The 22,221-nt window shown below is 45.1% G+C and overlaps 2 protein-coding genes across 3 annotated transcripts in view; one reads left to right on the top strand and one right to left on the bottom strand.

The window, feature by feature from the left end:
• Positions 1-4,004, bottom strand: part of TTC7A (tetratricopeptide repeat domain 7A) — a 153,718-nt gene extending 149,714 nt beyond the window's left edge. Inside the window, exon 1 of the mRNA XM_074396840.1 lies at positions 3,628-4,004. Coding sequence (XP_074252941.1) covers positions 3,628-3,709 — 82 coding nt within the window. The 5' untranslated portion in view covers positions 3,710-4,004. The remainder of the gene's footprint in view (positions 1-3,627) is intronic.
• Positions 4,005-4,756: 752 nt separating this feature from the next.
• Positions 4,757-17,322, top strand: MCFD2 (multiple coagulation factor deficiency 2, ER cargo receptor complex subunit). Of its 2 annotated transcripts, XM_074396844.1 has the most exons (4): positions 4,757-4,841; positions 11,823-11,977; positions 13,041-13,200; positions 15,481-17,322. In XM_074396844.1, exons 2-4 carry the CDS (start codon positions 11,835-11,837, stop codon positions 15,610-15,612), a joined length of 435 nt encoding a protein of 144 aa, XP_074252945.1. In that variant the 5' UTR covers positions 4,757-4,841; positions 11,823-11,834; the 3' UTR covers positions 15,613-17,322. The 2 variants fall into 2 exon arrangements, with proteins under 2 accessions (XP_074252945.1, XP_039331058.1); XM_039475124.2 differs by lacking the exon at positions 11,823-11,977 and having other exon boundaries at positions 4,762-4,841.
• Positions 17,323-22,221: the final 4,899 nt, after the last annotated feature.

The following is a 22,221-nucleotide window of genomic DNA, read 5'->3' as shown; positions in this document are numbered from 1 at the left end:
TGTTCAAGTAGATAGGCAAGTTTAGGAAAAACTTTAAGAGATAGGGGATGTCAGGGTGATCAAAATTTTTGATAAATTTATCTCTTTATTTTAAAAAAAGGCTAAGACTAAGGCTAGGCATGGTGGCTAATGCCTGTAATGCCAGCATTTTGGGAGGCCGAGGCAGGCTGATTTCTTTACGTACTGAAGGAAAGAAAGACCAATCTGGCCAACATGGTGAAAACCCCATCTCTAATAAAAATACAAAAAATTAGCTAGGCATGGTAGTGGTCACCTATAATCCCAGTTACTTGGGAGGCTGAGGCAGGAGAATTGCTTGAACCTGGGAGGCAGAGGTTGCAGTGAGCTGAGATCATGCCACTGCACTCCAGCCTGGGTGACAGACTGAGACTCCGTCTCAAAAAAAGAAAAAAAAAAAAGGCTAAGACTGAAGAAGAGAATGTTCATCTAGAATAACTAATGTCAAAAACCCCAAACAAGAACAACATGATGGGAGAGGAGAGGGAGACAAAACGGATATTAAGGAATGCTAATGTATGTGACTTGTTAGGGTAAGGTATATGTATGTCAAATTTGAAGAAATCAACAGTCAGACTTTTCATTAAGAGTGGTGTGTGTTTTGATAAAGTCAGAGACGGAAGAAGCAAGGTCATTAAATGCAGATGGCCATCATTTTTCCCATTCCAGTTTATAGTATATCTGAATTCAGAACACCCCAACACATGGCATAATTCCAAGCTTTCAACACCAGTTCACCCTTATCAAAAATATGAATAAGGGAGAGACAAATACAAAGCCCATCCCAGCTGACATGGGAGGCTAGAACACGCAACCCACTGAGGTTGCCCTCATGTAATGCAACAGTGACAGAGCAAGATCCTTTCCCTAAACAAAGAAACTGCAGCATTTTCGTGGTGGCAGTGTACAAAGTTCTCAGTTGGAGAATCTGGGAGCTGCACCATTGATCTTTCCTCTGGTTGTGCAGAACGCATACCTTTTGCATCCTACTCCCTGTTGGAAGGAATTCCGGGGTTCAGAGATTACCACAGGGCTGAACAGCAACAGACTGTTGTTGACCAGGCTTAAGATTTTAGGGACACAGGATTCCCTCAATCATTTGCTAAGAATTCTAGATGATCCCTGGTGGTCTAGTGGTTAGGATTTGGCAAAAAAAAAAAAAAAAAAAAAAAAAAAAAAAAAAAAAAGAATTCTGATGAGTTTAATGTATAGTAATCACAAGTAACTTATCTAGAGTCTTATTTATTTAGAGACAGAATTTAGCTCTTGTCACCCAGGCTGGAGTGCAATGGTGTGATCTCCGCTCACTGCAACCTCTGCCTCCCAAGTTCAAGCATATCTTCTACTTCAGTCTCCCACATATCTGGGATTACAGGCATGCATCACCACGGCCAAGCTAATTTTGTATTTTTAGTAGAGACAGGGTTTCACCATGTGGGTCAGACTGGTGTCAAACTCCTGACCTCAGGTGATCCGCCTGCCTCAGCCTCCCAAAGTGCTGGGATTACAGGCATGAGCCACTGCGCCTGGCCTATCTAGAGTCTTTAAATTGTTTTTATTAAATATTTTTCAATTTATTTTTCCAAATAAGTAATATATAGTTTACAAAATGAAAGCAATATTAAAAGGTGTAAACTGAAATCTTATTTTCACCCCTATTCTCATCCACTCTGGAATCCCCTACATAGGCAAAACACTGTTTTGAGACAATTCAAAACAGCTGAGAAAAGAGACGCCACCTACAGGCCATTCTGGTATCTTGGGATGGCCGTCCTATCTCTTGATAAAGCTGCCTCTTTGTCTCTTTCAGCCTGAGTACACAAAATAAATGGGGTATTTCAGCAAGGTTCCAAGTTATGAGATTTTTGGCCAATTTAAATAGCAGATTGCGGGTAAAGAGATCCTCTTACCAAGTCCTTACTTTAATTTCTGCTTTCAAATCAGTTATTTCTAATCTAGAGTTGCCCCTCTCTTGAAGGAGTTTGCTAAATGCTACTAAAAAAAGGCAACACTCACTAATGCTCCATATTGCTCCTGAGATTTCTCCAAAACTACAGCTTTGGTTGGCTTATGGCCTGTATCCAAGGTCCAGCAAGTGATAGTTTCACTGCTGCTTATAAGGGTCACCAACTTTCCAGTTTGAAATAGTCTTTAACACTGGCTACCTTAACCTCTAGTTAGCCAATTCCACATTTTAGTATCTGTTTTTAGCATTCTGCTTCTGGTACCAAATTATTTGCCTGTTAGGAATGGGTTAAGCTACGAGTTACAGAATACTCACCTATAAAACGGCTTAATCAAAGGTGGCTTCTCACTCACCCACTACAGTGGGGCAAGAATGGAAGCAGGAAGGTCAGTTAGGAAGCTCTCTCTCAAGTAATCCAGTAGCATCATCAGCTACTGGACTAGAATGGTTAAGTAGTAGAGGTGGAAGTAATTCATCAAAGACTGAGGATATATTTTGATAGTATCAACAGGCTTTGCTGAAGAATTTAAGGTAAAGGAATGAGAGAACTCAAGAATAGCTCATAGAATTTTAGCCTGAACAACAGAATGAGTGGCAGTGACATTTACTAAAATGAACAAGACTGAGAGAAGTGCAGGTTGGGGGGTAAAAATCAAGATTTTGGGGAGACACATTAAGTTTGCGATGCCAGTTTGACATTCATACAGAGACGTCAAGTAGGCAGTGATTTACAGGAGTTAGGAATTACAGAGAGGTCACTGTCAGAGAGACATATTTTGGAGTTATCTACTTATAACTGGTATCTAAAGCACAGGACCAGGTAAATTCCCACAGGGAGAGTGGGTAGATAGAGAAGGTGACTCAGGATAGAACCCTGGACACTTTGATATTCATAGGTTGAGAAGCCAATTAAGAAGCCCAAGAAAGGATAACCAGTGAGGTAGCAGGAGGAACCAAAGTGCATGGTGTCAGAAAACAAGAGAAGAAACTGTTTCAAAGTGAGAGTGGCTGGCTTTGATAAAACAGTGTTTTATCGTACCATTGCACTCCAGCCTGGGAAACGAGAACGAAACTCCGTCTCAAAAAATTAAAAAAAAGCAAAAAACAAAAAACAAAACAGTGTTGAGAGGGCAAGTAAAATAAAACAAGAGATCAGAGAGACCACTGGATTTGCATGCAGATTGCAGTTTCAGTAGCATGCTGAGGGAGAAACAAGAGCAAGTTTATATGCTGATGGGAATTATCCGGTACAGAGGGAGTGATTGTCGATTCAAGAGAGACATTAACAAAGGATAGCATCCACAGGAAAAAAAAAATGAAAGCACTGGCTAGGAGGACACTTCATCCATCTACCAGACACTCGCTTCTTGACACTTCATTTGTCTGATTTGTATCTCTAGTAGCTCCTGGTATGGTGCTCAGTACATAAAAGATATTCAAGAAATGTTACTGAATTAACGAATAAATGAACAAATGGGGGGATGGGTGAATGGATGAAGAGATGGATGAATGGCAGGTGCAGGGTAGAAGAAGGAACTAGATAAATCTAACCCAAAATTCAGAGTAAAGAAAGACGAAGAGGTCTTGCATTAATAGGGTTTCCTCAAAACTCAGGGATTCTTTGACCCTGCGCAGTGGCTCACGCCTGTAATCCCAGCACTTTGGAAGGTGGAGGTGGTGGGAGGATTGCTTCAGGCCAGGAGTTCGAGACGAGCTGGGCAACATCGAGGCTCATTTAAAAAAAAAAAAAAAAGTAAAAACAAAAACCGAATTTAGGGATTATGGGATTTTTCTCTGGGATAGGGTTGACAGATATCAATCTCAGATGAAGTTGGGAAAACGAACGAGACAGTGAATGTCAGTGGCGTTGGCCAACTTTCAAGGCATCTAACTTAGCCACTCTGTCTTTCCTGTCCGGACCCAGGCTCATTTGAAAACCGATTATGTACTTTTATGAACAAAAATGGGAGAAGGGCTTTAAAAGACGACGGTCCTACATTCATTTATCCATCAGATCAGTAGATACTCACTGAATGTTAATCTTGTATAGGAGCACAGGTGTATGGGCAGGCTTATACAGGGATGATGTATTCCGTTTCCTTATTTGTTCATGGGTCTGTTTTTAAGGGATTTGTCCTCTCTTGAATGACAAAAGCTGCTGATCTCACGAACGGTACAGGGAAGATGGTATTTGAACTGGGTCGCATAGTCTTGCTGGGACTCCTGTGGAAGCGAAAGAGTACAGCGGCTGCCGCGGCTTGTGCAGAAGCTGGAAGCAGGCCAATCTTGAACGTACGGTCCAAGGCCGGCTCCAGCGTCTTCTAGTCGTTTCATCAGTAAAGGAATTAGCATTCCTATTCTCTTTCTTCCCAACTTGCAGCAGGAGGAACCAAGAAACCTGAACCAAGAGCCCAGTATAGGAGAGGTGGAGCAGAGCTGGGAGCGGGATTCGGAGTCCGCCCCATCCGCCATCCTAAGTCCCACGCGGAATTACATTCCTGAGGGCTTCCGGGGTTGCCTAGCAACCTGCCGGGCCCCTAGAGCGTCCAGCGGCCCAACTGGAGTGGAACCGAGTGTCGCCATCGAGAAAGCAGGTAAAATGACTCCGTCAGTCCCGCCAACGCTGGGCGCCGGCCCATTACACGTGGACTTACGCTAGCCGTCCTCGCAGCCAGCCGCGGGGCGCGGGAGGGCCCCCGCGTCGCCAATGGGCGAGCGGCACGGAGTGCGCGTGCGCAGAGCAGGCCGGATGGGAGGGGAGGCGGGGCGGAGCGAAGCCGAGAAAGAGTGTTCTGGGGACGGGGGCTGGCGAGGCTCACGCTCCGGAGGACTTCGCGAGTGCGGCGGAGACCATAAGGTGAGTGAACCAGCGCGTCGTCCGCAGTGGGTGGAATCCCGGCTCCTCTCTTGTGGGTTGGAGGCTTGGGCTCAAGATGAGAGGCAGGAGCAGACTGGGGGCTGGGGCTGGGTCTCCAGGCTGTCCTGGGACGCTTACCCAGCTAGGAGCACGGCCTGTCTCCCCGGGCCGGAGCCTGTGTCCCACCGCGAGCTCTGGAGCTGGACGGGGCCGGCTGGGCAGATCTCCGCCCCCTTCTCTGGTCCCTGGAGACTAGGATCGGCCTGTGGGACCAGCTGTTCCGGGTGAATGCTGCTCCTGCCCCGGCCCAAAAGCAGCGGGCCGGAGGCGTTACTCTGTCTGTTGCTGGTTCCTCCATCTTCCTCTGGGGGAAACCACAGGTCCTGTCGGGCCCAGCGCGGGAAGCTGATCTCCTGTTGTGTTTCCTTTCTGGGCATGACACTGCCATCCACCCAGGTGCCCAAGCCAGAAACCTGGGCGTCATTCTCACCTGCTGCACTCCTTTACCCACCCACATCTAATCCCTTGCAGAGCTGTCTTGGATACGTTCATTCTCCACTCCCATGCCTCTGCCTTACCCAGTTCAGGCCACCTTTTCTCCTCTGGACCACCCCAGTATCTTCCTGATGATGCCTGCATCTCTTCTTGATCCTCTGTAGTTTGTTCTATTCAGAGGGGCTAGACCCATGGTTTTAAAACAGAAATCTGATCATGTCACTAGAATTGTCCCCCTGTTCCCTTGCCGCCCTTATGTGGATTCTCATTACTCTTCCAACCTCTTGAACAGGGCTTGCAAAGCCCTTCATGACCTGTCTTCTTTTAACTTTAGATTCATTTGACTCGACTCTGCTGGGTTTTCGACTATACCGAATCTTTTTTGGTTCTTAGATCGGAACAAGTTCCTTCTGGACTTACATGTTCCTTCAATATGTTCCTTATGTCTGAGGCACTCTCCTTTGGTTGAAATAATCCTTCTTATTCTTTTTTTTTTTTTTTTTTTTTTTTTTTTGAGACAGAGTTTCGCTCTTGTTACCCAGGCTGGAGTGCAATGGCGCGACCTCGGCTCACCGCAACCTCCGCCTCCTGGGTTCAGGCAATTCTCCTGCCTCAGCCTCCTGAGTAGCTGGGATTACAGGCACGCGCCACCATGCCCAGCTAATTTTTTTGTATTTTTAGTAGAGACGGGGTTTCACCATGTTGACCAGGATGGTCTCGATCTCTCGACCTCGTGATCCACCCGCCTCGGCCTCCCAAAGTGCTGGGATTACAGGCTTGAGCCACCGCGCCCGGCTATCCTTCTTATTCTTTATGTATTATTTCAGGTATGACTTGGGGCTTTTGTGGTACCCCATGGGTGTCTGCCTGCTGGTCTCTCTTTTCTACCAGGCTGTAATCTATGTGAGAGGAGTTTGTTGAGGTCACAGCCCTATCTTCAGTACTTTGTGCTGCTGGTACGGTAATTAAATGTATAAATGAAGCATGGGTGCTCCTTGGGCTCCCCAGATGAACAAATAGATCAAGTTCTTAACATTAAATGCCTGCTTTTCCAGAACCAATTCTCAGCCCTCATCCCGTGTAGAGGTTTCTTTAGCCTAGGAAGTTGGTTATTTTCTTGCCTTCAGTCTAGGACCATGACAGGGGTAAGTGAGAAAGTACTGGTCAGAGTTTTTCTTTGGCATTGGCTGTGGGTACAGGATGTCTGGATGTTGGTGAGTGTGGCTGCTTCGGGTTTGAATTCTTAAGGGCCCCTGACCTGAGGGAGAAGCTGCTACCAGCTGCTGGCAGGAAGGCTGGCTCCACACTCTTAGTGCTGAGAGGAGTAATGACACAACAGGAGGGAAGGGTTGGGCCAGGTCAAACCACCGGAAGACTCCAAAGGAAGTTCCAGCTTAGGCTAGATCCACTGTGGGATAGGGAACCAACCTCGGTGCCAAGACTCAGTGCCCTTATTCAGCCATGAGCCAGGTCAGCTCAGCAGAGATCAGTAAGGTAAATGAGAGAAGAGATAGGGTCTTGACTCTCAGAGAGAGAGGAAAAGAGAAAAATGGAGAAGAACAACCTGTGATCATAGGTTCAGGTCAAATGAGTGTGAGAGTCTGCAGACTGAGGTCAGATGAGAGAGCAGTTGATGTTGGCTGGAAAATCCTGAGGTGACATTTGAGCCCGTCCTGGAAGGAAGGTGGAGATGGACAGATGGAATCAGTCAGAGCAGAGGCTATGGTACAGGAAGACACTGGCAGAGCAGGAGGGGAGCACTGTGACAGCCAAGGCACTGGGAAACCCGCTGCTGCTGCTGGTCCAGCACTTCCCTCCCAGGACTGAGGCTGCGCCTTGTGAGGGCTGTCTCAAGGTATGGGTTGTGCTCTGAAGTCCCTTCGCAGAAATTTTTCCTCCCTTGGGATTTTCTTCAGCCTGGCCTTTATCATTTCCTAAAGAAGGACAGTGAGCTGGGGCTTATCTTCAGGCTGTTTGCCCATGGCCTTGAGCTAAGTGGTTGCAGCATGGATGATGCAACCTGTTATTTGGGCAGAGGGACTTGCTTATGCTTTCTTTTGACTGTGAGCAGTTTAATTTGTTAGGTGGCAGTTAGATTCCCTGTTTTCTATCTTTCCCTCCCTCCCTTCCTCCTTCACTCCCCCACCTTCCTTCCTTCCATTCTTCCTTTCTCTCTCTCTCTTTTTTTAAATTAGAAAGGGAGCCTTGCCGTGTTGTCCAGGCTGGTCTTGAACTCCTGGGCTCAAATGATCCACTTGCTTCAGCCTCTCAAAGTATTGAGATTACAGGCATGAGCCACCATGCCCAGCAAGATTCCCTGTTTTCAATGCACCACTTGGAGGGATTTTTTTCTGTGTGTTTATTGATTTGGTTTTTGTTGCATTCTTTTTTTTTTTTTTGAGACGGAGTTTCACTCTTGTTACCCAGGCTGGAGTGCAATGGCACGATCTCGGCTCACCGCAACCTCTGTCTCCTGGGTTCAGGCAATTCTGCCTCAACCTCCTGAGTAGCTGGGATTACAGGCATGCACCGCCATGCCCAACTAATGTTTTGTATTTTTAGTAGAGACAGTGTTTCACCGTGTTGACCAGGATGGTCTCGATCTCTTGACCTCGTGATCCACCCGCCTCGGCCTCCCAAAGTGCTGGGATTACAGGCTTGAGCCACCGCTCCCGGCTTTTTGTTGCATTCTAATGGTTAGAAACGTGCAACAGCAAACCAAAATATGACATGTTCAAAATCTATGGTTCTTGGCCTTTATCCTGCCTCCCTTAAAGAAGGGATCATTTGGACTCATAGTTACTATATTATCAGTCACTTGGTTGCTTTTTGGTGTTATCTAAATGAATACCCCCACCCCCAACACATACACACTGAATTGATATCTAAGCATCCACTCACATAGTTGGAGGAAATGGTGCCATGGGTTCCATAATGGATATCTCCAAAAGAAAACTTTCATCTTCAGTTACAGTGATATTAAAAATTGGCAGCATATCTGCAAGGGTGGTAATCTCCCCAGCTCCCTAAGGACGATGGCACATATGCTAAGAACCAGCTGCTTCTGTTCCAGGCACTGTGCCTGATGTTGGGAATGTGGATTTAGTCCAAGCCCTCTTGAATCCAGTCCAGCAAGGGACACTGACAAGTAATCAGGCAGTTTTTCAAGATTTCATTCACACACACACACACACACACACACAAAAGAAAAAAAAAATTCATTTGCCGCTGTCGTTAACTATGGATGGGAGCCTCCTGAAGGGAAGCACTTGGGGGCAGTATACCTACCCAGACTTGAAACTGAAAAGGCCTTACTGGAGAAAGAGACATCTGATGTAAATGAGTCTGAAAGGCTTGGGAGGAGCCGGATTCTCTTCTCTGATCCCTCCTGTCCTGGAACTCTAAGATGTGTGGTCAGAGCAAGTTGTTCTGCCCTGGCCTAGGCAGTCGCTGCTAGGAGTAACCTCAAACCTTGGTTTCTGGTACCAGGTACAGTGGCAGTGGCCTTGTCAGGGTCTGGACACTTTTTTTTTTTTTTTTTTTTTTTTTTTTTTTTTTGAGACAGAGTCTCACTCTGTTGCCCCGATTGGAGTGCAGTAGTGTGATCTTGGCTCACTGCAACCTCTGTCTCCTGGGTTCAAGCAATTCTTATGCCTCAGCCTCCCAAATAACTGGGATTAGAGGCGTGAGCCACCACGCCCAGCAAATCAAATTTATTTGTATTTTTAGTAGAGATGGGGTTTTGCCATGTTGGCCAGGCTGGTCTTGAACTCCTGACTTCAAGTGATCCACCCGCCTCGGCCTTCCAAAGTGCTGGGATCATAGGCATGCATCACTGTGCCTGGCCAGTGTCTGGGCACTTTTATTTGGTAAAATTGGAAGTATAGTTTCTGGGTGTTTCTGAATTATTTTCTGGAAATAACCAGAAACTCTTTTTTAATCCCATCCATATAGTATTGGGACAGAATTATGGAATAGATTAAATACGTATTCGTTAAAAAAAGAATGTAGAATTTTTAGAAGCAGTAGAAAAATAAAAAGGAAGGCCGGGCACGGTGGCTTACACCTGTATCCTTGCACTTTGGGAGAGTGAGGTGGGCAGATCATGAGGTCAGGAGTTCAAGACCAGCCTGGCCAAAATGGTGAAACCCCATCTCTTCTAAAAATACAAAAATTAGCCGGGCATGGTGGCACACACTGTAGTCCCAGCTACTCGGGAGGCTGAGGTAGGAGAATTGCTTGAACCGGGGAGGCAGAAATTGCAGTGAGCTGAGATCACGCCACTGCACTCCAGCCTGGTGACAGAGCAAGACTCGATCTCAAAAAAAGAAAAAAATTATAATCTCATGTCTCAAGATAATCTTTGTCAGTTATTAGTTTGTGTATGAAATACACATTTTTATTTTACAAAAGTGCATCATTCTTTATAGATTTTTTATAGCCTGTTCTTTTTCATTTAATATATATTGAGCATTCTTTCCTATTACCTATGACTGATTGCTTTTTTTTTTTTAAACTATGGATATAAAAAGTCTGAGAGAGATTGCATTTTGATGTCACTGTTTAGTAGTAGATGCTGGCTGCTTTTTAGCACCCTGGAAGTTTCTTCCTTTTTTTTGGTGGGGGGGACAGGGTCTCACTTTGTTACCCAACCTGGAGTGTACTACAGCCTTGAACTCCTGGGCTCAAGAAGTCCTCTTATTTCAGCCTCCTGAGTGGCTGGTACCATAAGGATGCAGTGCTATACCCAGCTGATTGTTTATTTTTTGTAGAGATGGGGTCTCGCTGTGTTGTCCAGGCTGACCTCAAACCCCTGGCCTCAAGTGATCCTCCTGCATCAGCCTCCCAAAGTGCTGGGATTACAAGTGTGAGCCACCGTGCCCGGCCTACCGTGGAAGTTAGACATCCCAGTGACTATTGTCCCCTTTAAGGAAGGGGCCACTGGAAGCAATACTGGTAATGGGAAAAATGGATTTGGGAAGTTTTCCTAAGTGTTGTAGGGTGACACACTCTCAGGATTCTGCCCTAAGAGCCTTTTGGGATGGGTAAGAGAGGCTGTGACACCTGCCTCCCAGCCCCAGGCACAGAGACAGCTGCAGCTTCTGAACTGAGCTCTGTGTGCAGCATGTGTGAGACGATGACCAGTACCTTATGGTTTATCTTTACCACAGCTGGTTTTGGGGTGTGGGTTACAATTGGCCTGTTAGACATTGCTGGCCTTGTTATCTGGCAGAATCTGTTTTGCCTTTTGGGAAGCGAATATTCGGTCAGGTCTTTTGTTTTTGTATGTAGGTCACCTGGCTGTCCCCTCCACCTTCCTTTTTGAGGTCAGTCTGTCAGCCCTAGGATGGACCAGGACTTTCCGTTGAACCAATAGTTATTAAAGGCCTGCCTGACCCTTGGCAGGGAATACTGGTGGGAATAAAATTCTCCCTGCCCTTTGAGAGCTTGCTGTATAGCTGACTGTGTCGTCTTGTTGACCACAATTCCAAGTGCCGCCAAACCCTGGGAGTCCCTGATGGAATCCTGATTTCTCTGTAACTTTCCTTAACCATGCTTGCTCAGCGTGGTTAAGTTACTTGCCACTGTCACTGCCCAGGAGGTAGACAAGGAGGAGTTAAGGTGCTCTTCTCCGTGTCCCCTGCCGCAGACCTCGATCTGACCTGCCTTACCACTTTCCTCGGTTACCACCTCCAGCCTCCAGTCTTGCTCTCACCACTTCATGCCTTCCCCACTGTGCCGCCAGATGATTCATTCTGAAACCAGGCTCTGATCTCACCTCCCATTCACGAATTGTAAGAGACTCTCCTCCCTTTCTCTGCAGATGTCAAGTCCTGGCCTAGTGTGCAAAGCCCCCAGTGCAGCCTGTCCAGCCCTTGTGGCCACCTCTGTCCTGTCTGCTTCCTGCCTGCTAGGCTGCAGCCCAGCTTAAATACCTGTAGGTTCTTTCCTGCTTGTGGGCACCTGCCGCTGTGCTCCCACCATTCCTGTAGTCTTTCAGTCCCTGCACGGCTGTCCAGGCCCAGCTGGAGTGTCATCAGCTCAATCTGCTCTGTCTGATTTTCCTTCACCCGGAGGAGATGTCTTCCCCTGAACTCCTAGAGGGTTTTCTTTTTCTCTGATATCCTGGTATAACTCACTGGCTGCCTTTCTTGGTGCTCTTGATAGAAAGTATTTCCTTCAGTGGACCATAGCTTCTGGGAGGCAGGAATAATGTTCCAGACTCTTCAAGCTTTCACAGTATTGCTTGGCACTCTACAGGCACTTCAGGAAACCTCATGAACCTTCCCCTGCCATTTGATTGACCTGGAATGCCCAGGGTCATCCCGAAATCTCATAGCAGAGCTGGTGTTGGGCCCCGTTTGACAAGCTGTCTTCCTAGCCTCACTGCTTCATCAGGTTTCCCAGGATCGTACCATGTCAAGCCCTGAACGAAACCTTTGCTCTGATGCTCTGCCTTCCTCTTCTGTGTTTCCCATCTCACAGATATTGGTGACCATGAGATCCCTGCTCAGAACCCCCTTCCTGTGTAGCCTGCTCTGGGCCTTTTGTGCCCCAGGTGCCAGGGCTGAGGAGCCTGCGGCCAGCTTCTCCCATCCCGGCAGCATGGGCCTGGATAAGAACACAGTGCACGACCAAGAGTACGTATTCAGCCCGGGCTGTGGTCCAGGGGCTTCCCCATCATCTGCAGCTGAGCCAGCAGCAAGGGCACACTCAGTCCTCCTTTCCTTCTTCCTGATTATATGGCTCCTTGACATTCTTCAAGGATGATTCTTATTCCTTATTGCCACCTATAAGTCAGGTATTCTTTTTTCATCATTGTATCACAGGTAGAAGATCTTTAGGCCCAAATGGGACAGATTACTTGTCTAAATCCAGTCTCTTCTTTTTTTCCCCACAGGGAGGCACACACACATACAAATAGTCACACAGGTACACATACACAGTCGTAGCAGAATCCAGAAAATAGCTAAGGTTTCTTGACTCTAACAGGACTTTTTTTTTTTTTTTTCAACACATTCAAACATTGAATCATTTGTTGCAGCTTTTGTCTTGGGCCAGTTAGCCTCACACATTACACTTTGTTATCCTTTGTTTACAAGGCTGGGCTCAGTGGCTCACACCTGTAATCCCAGCACTTGGGGAGGCCGAGTCAGGTGGATTGCTTGAGCCCAGGAATTGGAGACCAGCCTAGGCAATGAAGTAAAAGCCTGTCTCTACTAAAAATACAAAAAATTAGCTGGGTGTGGTGGTTCGTGCCTGTGGTCCCAGCTACTTAGGAGGCTGAAGTGGGAGAATCACCTGAGCTTGGAAAGTTGAGGCTACAGTGAGCTGAGATCACACTACTACACTCCAGCCTGGGTGGCAGAGTAAAACCCTGTCTCAAAAAAAAAAAAAAAAAAAAAACTTTTAAAAAACCTATTTTTAAATTGGTGACCTGAAAATATTATAACAAAATTCTAATAATAAAGAGAAAAGAACACCCTAATCCTGCCAGCAAAACAGGTGACCTGTTTGACTTTTCCTGCTCCCCTCAAGGCCCTGTCTGTCTCTGTGTAATCTTTGAGTGTGGTCTGCCACTGCTTGTATTTGTTTTTCTGAGCTGGAGAAAGTTTAAGATTTTGAACTTTTCAGAGTCCTTAAGATTTTAGCATGATCCCAGTGTCTCTGCCAATTGGCCTGAATCTGATTGTTGATTTTTAGACATATCATGGAACATCTAGAAGGTGTCATCAACAAACCAGAGGCAGAGATGTCGCCACAAGAACTGCAGCTCCATTACTTCAAAATGCATGATTATGATGGCAATAATTTGCTTGATGGCTTAGAACTCTCCACAGCCATCACTCATGTCCATAAGGAGGTAGGTCTGGTGGTGGCTTGAGGGGCTGTATCACAGAAAGGCCTCCCTTTGGTAATTCGGTTCCCAGTCTTGTTGACTTATGTTGTCCTTATATGCCAAGAGTGCTGTTTCTTCATGGGCATAGTGGCTCACATCTGTAATCCCAGCACTTTGGGAGGCCAAAGTGGGAAGATCACTTGATTTAGGAGTTCAAGACCAGCCTTGGCAATATAGTGAGACCCTGTCTCTACAAAACAAAACAAAAACTAAAAAATTAGCCAGGCCTAGTAGTGCATGCCTGTAGTTCCAGGTACTCAGGAGGCTAAGGTGGAAGGATTGCTTGAGTCCAGCATATTGAGGCTACAGTAAGCCATAATCATGCCACTACACTTCAGCCTGAGGAGCAGAGTGAGGACTTGTCTCAAAAAAGAAAAAAAAAAAAGGTGCTACTTCTTCTTTCTCTTCTCTTTTCTGCCTCTTGCCTCTTTCTGTTCAACGATCCTCTCCACAAAGGATAACTTGCTAAAGTCCCAGGGCTCGGCATTTGTATCTTTAAGTGCTACAGGCATTTCTGTTACACACCAGAGTATGAGAGCCAGTGCCTAAAAGACCACATTCAAACTTCAGAGCAAGGGAGAAGTTATTTCATTTGGGAAGAATGGTGAATTGAGACCACCAAGGGATTCAGGGACATGGCAATAGTTGAGGGCTTTCGTTTTACTGTACAGTGCTCCAAAGTTTCTGAAGCACTTTCAAGTAGGTTAGGGATCTCATTGGATCTTTGCAACATCTTGAGTAGTCAGTGACAGGCATTGTTAATACTTTGATTTTCAGTGGCATGTGCCTATAGCCCCAGCTAGCTACTCATGGGGCTGAAGTAGGAGCATCACTTGAGCCTGAGAGGTCGAGGTTGTGGCGAGCTGTTATCTTGCCACTGAGCTCCAGCCTAGGCGACAGAGCAGGACCCTGTCTCAGAAAACAAACAAACAAAAAACCCTCCCATTTTTTAGGCGAAGAAACTGAAATCAAGATCTTGTGCCAGGCTGGGCACGATGGCTCATGCCTGTAATCCCAGAACTTTGAGAGGTTGAGGCAGGAGGATTACTGGAGCCCAAGGAGTTCAAGACCAACCTAGGCAGCATGGCAAAATCCACTCTCTACAAAAGTTAGCTGGGCATGGTGGTGCTCACCTGTAGTCCCAGCTACTGGTGTGGCGGGGGATGGGGGGTTAGGGGGGTGGAACACCTGAGCCCGGGAGGTTGAGGATGCAGCGAGCTGTCATCATGCTATTGGACTCCAGCCTGGGTGACAGAGTCAGACCCTATCTCCAAAAAAAAAAAAAAAATGTGCCTCCACATTTAATATCATTCCCCCTCTGCCACACTGCCCTCTGTAGAGAGGAAGCAAGGCAAAGTTAGCCAGGTGAGTGGGATTACATTGGCTGCTAGGAGTGCAGGTGAGGTTTGAAGGCAGCAGGGAGCGTAAACGGTTTTACACAGGAGAATGACATTGTGTAGGGAAGATCCTTGGCTGTGGGAGACAGACTGAAGGACATGAGGAGAGACAAGTATTAGGTGGAGGAATTGGGGCTCAGCAGTCCTGGCAGATGAGGATGGTGGTGGTGATAGGAAAAGGAAGGGTGAATGTGGGAGATGTGGCAAAGGAAGAACCAGCCAAGGATCTGAGTGGCCTCAGCTTATTGCCTGGCTCCTGGAGCATGGAAAATACTTTCTTATCAAAGATCATAACCAGTTCTGCTGATTGGCAGTGCCTTCTTCCTCTTGTTCGTCACTGTTTCCATTTTATCAGGCAAATTTGTACGCAGAGCTGACCCTCAGGAGGACTGGCACTTTTCCAATTAGAAAAGAATGAGCTGTAATGAAACAAATAAGCAAGAGCCTATTTTGAAGGGCTTTCTTTTAACTGGCAAATGTAATTTCTAAATTGGATTATTATAAATTGACTCAATATCTAATATATATTCTCTCTATATTCTCTCTCTCTATAGAATATATACAGAGAGTAGAATATATATAGAGAGAATATATGTAGACTACAGTATAGAGATAGAATATATATTCTGTATATATAGAGAGAAAATATATAGATAGATTCCTAGAAGTAGCCCGATACTCCATTGAAAGTTTTTAGACACATATGAGCATGGACATTTTGTTGTTTTTGTTTTGTTTTGTTTTTAATAAACATTGGCCATGAAAGAGCATGGATATTTTGCACATTAGCTAAGCACTTCTTCCACTAAAATGTGCAACTCATCATTGTCTAATTTGTATTTTGTAGGAAGGGAGTGAACAGGCACCACTAATGAGTGAAGATGAACTGATTAACATAATAGATGGTGTTTTGAGAGATGATGACAAGAACAATGATGGATACATTGACTATGCTGAATTTGCAAAATCACTGCAATAGATGTTATTTGGCCATCTCCTGGTTATATGCAAATGTGACCTGTGATAATGTGATTGAACACTTTAGTAATGCAAAATAACCCATTTCCAACTACCGCTGCAGCATTTTGGTAAAAACCTGTAGCAATTTTTTACACTGGGGCAAGAAGAGATCAAGAGAAATGAAAGAGAAGAGAAATGGGACATCTGATAGTCCCTAAGTGCTATTAAATACCTTATTGGACAAGGGCTTGCTTAAAGCATCTGTCTTAGTGTTTTCATGCTGCTGATAAAGGCATACCCAAAACTGGGGAAAAAAACCAGGTTTAATTGGACTTAACAGTTCCACATGGCCAGGGAGGCCTCAGAATCATGGCAGGAAGTGAAAGGCACTTCTTACATGGTGGCAAGAAAAAATGAGGAAGAAGCAAAAGCAGAAACCCCTGATAAACCCATCAGATCTCATAGACTTATTCACTGTTATGAGAATAGCAATGGGAAAGACCAGCCTCCATGGTTCAATTACTTCTCCCCGAGTCCCTTCCACAACACATGGGAATTCTGGGAGATACAAATTCAAGTTGAGATTTGGGTGGAGAACACAGCCAAACCATGTCAGCATCCTTTCAAGAATATTGGATAATTGGAGCTGAGTACTCAGGAACTTGACTATAGTAGAATACTGCTAGTTGCTTAATTTTAATTCACGTTACCTGAAAAGCAAAACAACAGGCTTTGCTAAGTGGACATTTCAGTTACAGTGAAGGAGTGGAGTGAATGCCAAATGTTTGCCCTAGTGGTTCCTATTTCTTCAGGTAAACACGGTCAGTATTCTGTAAAGTTCTCTGGCCTAAATGATTACTTGCTCTGGGCAAGTGGATATTTATTAGGCTATTTCAAAGCCGCAGCATAAGAAGAATGTCAAATACTGAGTTCAGCCTAGTCGCAGATGCTAAGATTCTGTATCCTCTGGCATTTCGAAATAATACACTACTGGCTTAAGTGATTACTCTTTTTCAGATTTTTAGGATTTATAAAACTATGGCCTCATCCTTATACTTTATTGCTGTTCTGTCTTTTTCAACCTGGAAGAGACCTTGAATTTAAGTGTCTTCTCTAATCAATTAGTGTTAGCTTTCTTAATATTTCTATTTCACTCTTGTTTCTAGGGTTTCTTATTTGCAGTTTAGGAACTATTAGAAATGTCAGGACTTTATCAGCAGGGGTAAAACTGCCACCTAACCTAGCCTAAGTAGGAAGTGAAAAGATAATTCACCAAACAATTATTAACCAGATAGAAGTTCTAGTCAGGAGGAATATTGTTGAAGTTACCTCTTTTAGCCTAGATACATGGATTCTTTTCAAATCAGGAAAGATTACAAAAGGAACCCAAAAACCCAGTTAACAGTGTGAATCTTAATAGTATTTGAAAATGAGAAGAAACAGCAGATGGTAGTTTGGTTTATTGGATGTGACAGACATATTTTAATAGAAAACCTGAAGCCATGATTGAATGGGGAAAAGACTACATAAAATTTGCCATAAGATATAGACAGACTTATTTTCTTTATTAAAGTATTATAAAACATATGTATTTGTAAAAATGGTTTCCTGTGTCAAGTATTTGTGCAGTCAGAGCTGACTTGTAAACTATTCTTGTAATATCTCATTATTTTGAAAGATTTATATGAGAAATTCCGGATATATCACCAATAAAACTGATGAAACAAAACCTCGAGCAGTTGATTTTGTTCACATCAGCTGCTTCTGCCACATGAAGGGTGTGTCTAATAGAAATATTCACATGTGCCTGCTCTTATCATAGGTCCGATGACTATCCTTGGCTATACCCTGCTCCTTTTGCTGGGGTAAATTTTCAGAATTCAAAGTTACTTTCCCCTTTTAGGCACTTTTTCTTCTGAATGAAATCACTTCTGGATCTTCATTCTCTGGCCAAATTTAGATTATGACACCATTCTCTAGGAGAATGCATAGTTATTTTCCCCTGGTCTGGTGACTATTTTTACTTTGCCAAAAAACGTAATTTGATAGCATTATTGAAAACATACCAGGCCCAAGCAAAAAACCGTCTCCCCTGGCATTTTGAGAAGACATATTTTGTTCAGCCTTTTGAAAAGGAAATTATCATTGTGTCCTTCCCCACCCTCTGAGACCCTTGGACCTTGCACTGACTCTTCATCTAGAACTGCCCCTCTGGATGGATCTAGTGAATGGGCTCACAGTCATTGGCAGCTGGGAGATGGGGAGCAGCAGATCCTCAGACAGTGGAATCATCCCATCAAACAGACAAAGCTGGAACACATTCCTTCTCCATGGATGGCTGCTGTTAGTAACTATTCCATGCTGGCCATTGTGGTCCTGCTTGCCTGCCTTTCCTTATAGAAAATTCTCCTGATGGGAGAGGTTCCTGGGACATTAGGGACACAGCGTGATGGACCCTTCCCTGCACATGCTCTGTAACTCCCACACGTGAGGCCTTGGCTTCTCACAGCCTGCCTCAAGAGTTCTTCGGAGTGTTTAAGGAACATCTCTGCACCCCAGTTTCCTTATCTCTAAAATGGGGGTAAATATATCCAGCAGAGGAAAGAGTATAAGCTTTGGACTCAGGCAGGGCCGAGTTGAAATCCTAGGCCCGTTTCTTAGCACTGAAGTTTCTGGACTTCAGTTTCTCATCTAAGATACAACTTTAATAAAGGTTACCTGCAGAGGGTTAGCAGGAGTAGCAAAATGAGAGAAAGTAGATAAAGCACCTAGTGCAGTGCCTGGCACACAGTAGTTGCTAAATAAACAATCATCTGTTTCCCAATCTGGCTGAAGAGACTGGGCTCCTTCCTCACTGAAAACCAGGGGCTGGAGGGGCTGCGAAGAAATTGTTGACTCTTTAGGGGCAAGGATCAAAGGGTCTTCTCAGCTGCTTATATTCGTCCATATAAATGCTGAGTGAATGAATGGATGAATTAATGAGTGACTGCTCTCAAGGAGAAAGTAAGGGTCACTTCAAGTTCAATGAACAACACAAAAGTATTGACATAGGAGCCAGACCAAAGGAGTTTGTGACTCACCTGGTCTGACAGGTGACCGTCTCTGCAGAATACTGTCCAGAAATTGAGCCACCGTCTCCTACTTGGGGGATGAGAGACCACAGCTCCAAAGGTCAGCAGCCAGGCTCCCATGCTCTGAGAATGAGCTTAAAGGTTATTTTTCTGGGGAAACCGAATCGCTCCCAGGGAAAGGACCTTCAAGTCGGCACATTTAGGAGTTTCTATGAAAAATCTGCCTGGCCTCTTCCTCTCCCAGCAGAGAAGCCACCAAACCGAGCCCTTCCATGCTCAGATAGCATCAAATCAGCTTTTCAGTGTCTCACACTTAAATCTGAATGGATTCTTTAGGATCATAAGACAGCTGAATGTAAACTTTAACGCAAAACAGAAACCAAAACAAACAGAAAGGAAACATCAAGGAAACTGAGATAATGTAGAGACTAGAAGATAACTTTTAAAAATTGCAATCAGGGCCGGGCGTGGTGGCTCACGCCTGTAATCCCATTTGGGAGGCCGAGGCGGGTGGATCACGAGGTCAAGAGATCTGTGAAACCCCGTCTCTACTAAAAATACAAAAAATTAGCTGGGCATGGTGGCGCATGCCTGTAATCCCAGCTACTCAGGAGGTTGAGGCAGGAGAATTGCCAGAACCCAGGAGGCGGAGGTTGCGGTGAGCCGAGATCGCGCCATTGCACTCCAGCCTGGGTAACAAGAGCGAAACTCCGTCTCAAAAAAAAAAAAAAAAAAAGTTACAGTTAGTATCCTCAGAGAAGTGAGACTTCATCACATCCATGAAACAACATTCAGATGCCAATAAAAAAACGAACAACTGGAAAAAAGAATCTAGAAATAAAAATGATAATACCCCTCCCCCATGCTTTTTCTTAAAAGGGTTAAAACATAAGCTCAGGGAAATCTCTCAGAAAGCAGAACAATAAGACAAATAGATGAGTGATAAGAGAGAATGGATGAGAAAATAAGAGGATCTATCATGGGCATTTAATATCCAATCAATAGGAGTTACTAGGAAGAGAAGACAAAATGCGATGTGGGAAGGAGAGTAACCAAAACCAACTCAACTTGGAATGAGAAACAAACGGGTCCAGGAGGTGTGAACGTGAGAATTTTTTAGCCAAGTTATGAACCGGCTTCAGACCAGAGCAAGTCTAGAGCTCACCCGCCACCAGGCTCTGCTCTCCCCACCCTCAGACCTGCATTCTCGGACTCCACGTAGGGGCAAGATGGTGGCGCCCGCTCCAGTGCATCCCCTTCAGCTTAAGAAAAAAAGCCCACCACGGCACACCTGTGCCACACACCTATGCCACGGCTGACCTAGAAGGCTCTATGGCATAGTGTTAAGAGAATGAACTCTGGCGTCAGATTACCTTGGTATCCATCCTGGTTTTGACACTTATTAGCTGTGTCACTTGGGCATGCTACTTACTGCCTCTATGCCTCAGTTTCCTCATCTGACAACAGGGAAAATAATTATGGTATCACCTCATCTGGCCACTGTGAGGGTTAATTGAGTCAACATATATAAAATCTTAACCAGGAAGCCAAGATAGAGGAAGCACTCAGCGTCAGCCGGCATCATTATTCTCAGTCCATCCCTGGACTCATCACTGAGGCCAGGGCCATGCCACGTCAGCTGGTTGGCTCGGGCCTTGGTTATGTGCTGCATCCTGGGTGGGGCCGGAGCTCTACTCCTAATAAAATGATTGACAGTGGGGAGGAGGCATTTCGGAGAAGGAAATCTGCCTACAGTTACCAGAAGCGGGTGAGGAGCTGCTGCACAGCATGCCGTAGGGTGACTGGCAATGGACTATTTGCTTCCTTCAGATAAATCTCCTTCCTCCCCACAGTCCGGTGTTTTGGCCCCATGGCTCTGCTGAGACCATTATTATACTGTATTGGAAGGCTTGGGCCTTCCACAGGGCAGTCCAGAGGCCGTAGGCACCGTGTCCTCGCCTGTGCCCCCACCATCAAGAGGGGAAGCTGTGTTCCCTACTCTTTCTGTCAGCACATCATCATCCGGTTTTGCCCCCTGACTGCTGGGAATCACTGAAACTTACCTCCCGGGAACAAACAGTCGTTTTGAGACATAATCCAGACTAAAACCATTTTAGGAAAACAAAAATTCTTCAGCAGTGCAAGGGCCATTTGAACCCATCTACAGCTCTCCATGTCTTAACCCAAAGCATCTGCCTTGGGGTTGCTTCCCCAGGCATTCCTTACGAACCAGCAGTGCCTGCTTTGCAGGCAGGAGTCTGACAGAGCCCTCAGGGGGCTGCTTCCTGAGCAAGCAGGAAGGTCTGCTTACAAAAATTAAGTCACCCACCCAAGGCCTACCGCCAGGAAGAGAGAATGGAAATATGTCAAGAAGGCGCACGAGAGATGAGATGGGAAGCAAATGGGAAGGTCAGCTATGTTCTGGTCTGTGCTCAGGATTTGGTGGCACCAGATGAATTGCAGATGGGGAAGGGGCTGGGAAAGTCTACAGGATACTGTGTGCGGATGAACATTTAGCAGGGGTACCCAAGGGAGGGGAGTTTGTATGTCAGGTGTAATTGATTTTTACAGTAATGCTCTTTAAAATGTATAAATGTGACATCTTTTCCCATTCTGTGTTTGACTACACAACTGTAATTCACTCTGTCACTCTTGGTGCTACAGGAATAAAATGCTGGTGTTTTATTATACAAAGAACACACTTTCATCAAAGATCATTTGAAAATACAGAATAGAGGATGGATGAAAATACAATCTTTTTTAAAAAATTTATTATTATTATTTTTTATAAAGACAGGGTTTCACCATGTTGGTCAGGCTGGTCTTGAACTCCCGACCTCAGGTGATCCGCCCGCCTTGGCCTCCAAAGTGCTTGGATTACAGGCGTGAGCCACCATACAATCTAATTGTCCCATATAGCCACTGTATTATGATCTATCTCCTTTTGATTTTTTTTTCTGTTTCTATTTGTTTGTTTCTTACATAGTTGTAATTACGGTATTTTTACAACTGTATGTTTGTTTGTTTTATCAAAGGCGTGCTCGTGCATAAAACCTTTTCTATTTTTACTATTATTTCTTGAGGAAATTGAATTACTGAGGTTTGAGCAATTTTAAATCTTGGTCAATATTGCTAAATTGCTGTCCCAAAGAGTTACTCTAAATAAACTTCATTCACATTGTACATAAAGAGGCTATTTCCTTTAGCTACACTCATAGCATATCCCAACAAGTGTTTCTCTAAACATACAGCAACAAGATATTAGTGCTTTTAAATTTCTGGTCAAATTAGTTCTATACACACCAGCACTGTATATATCTACCATTTTATTCAGTTGTGTTTCTGTCCATTTGTTTTTTTGAGATGGAGTTTCACTCTTGTTACCCAAGCTGGAGTGCAATGGCGCGATCTTGGCTCACCGCAACCTCCGCCTCCTGGGTTCAGTCAATTCTCCATGCCTCAACCTCCTGAGTAGCTGGGATTACAGGCATGCACCACCATGCCCAGCTAATTTTCTGTATTTTTAGCAGAGACGGTGTTTCACCATGTTGACCAGG

Source organism: Saimiri boliviensis, chromosome 1 (assembly GCF_048565385.1).
Source record: "Saimiri boliviensis isolate mSaiBol1 chromosome 1, mSaiBol1.pri, whole genome shotgun sequence".
In the NCBI taxonomy this organism is placed as follows: domain Eukaryota; kingdom Metazoa; phylum Chordata; class Mammalia; order Primates; family Cebidae; genus Saimiri; species Saimiri boliviensis.
This window is presented reverse-complemented; position numbering and strand designations above follow the sequence as displayed.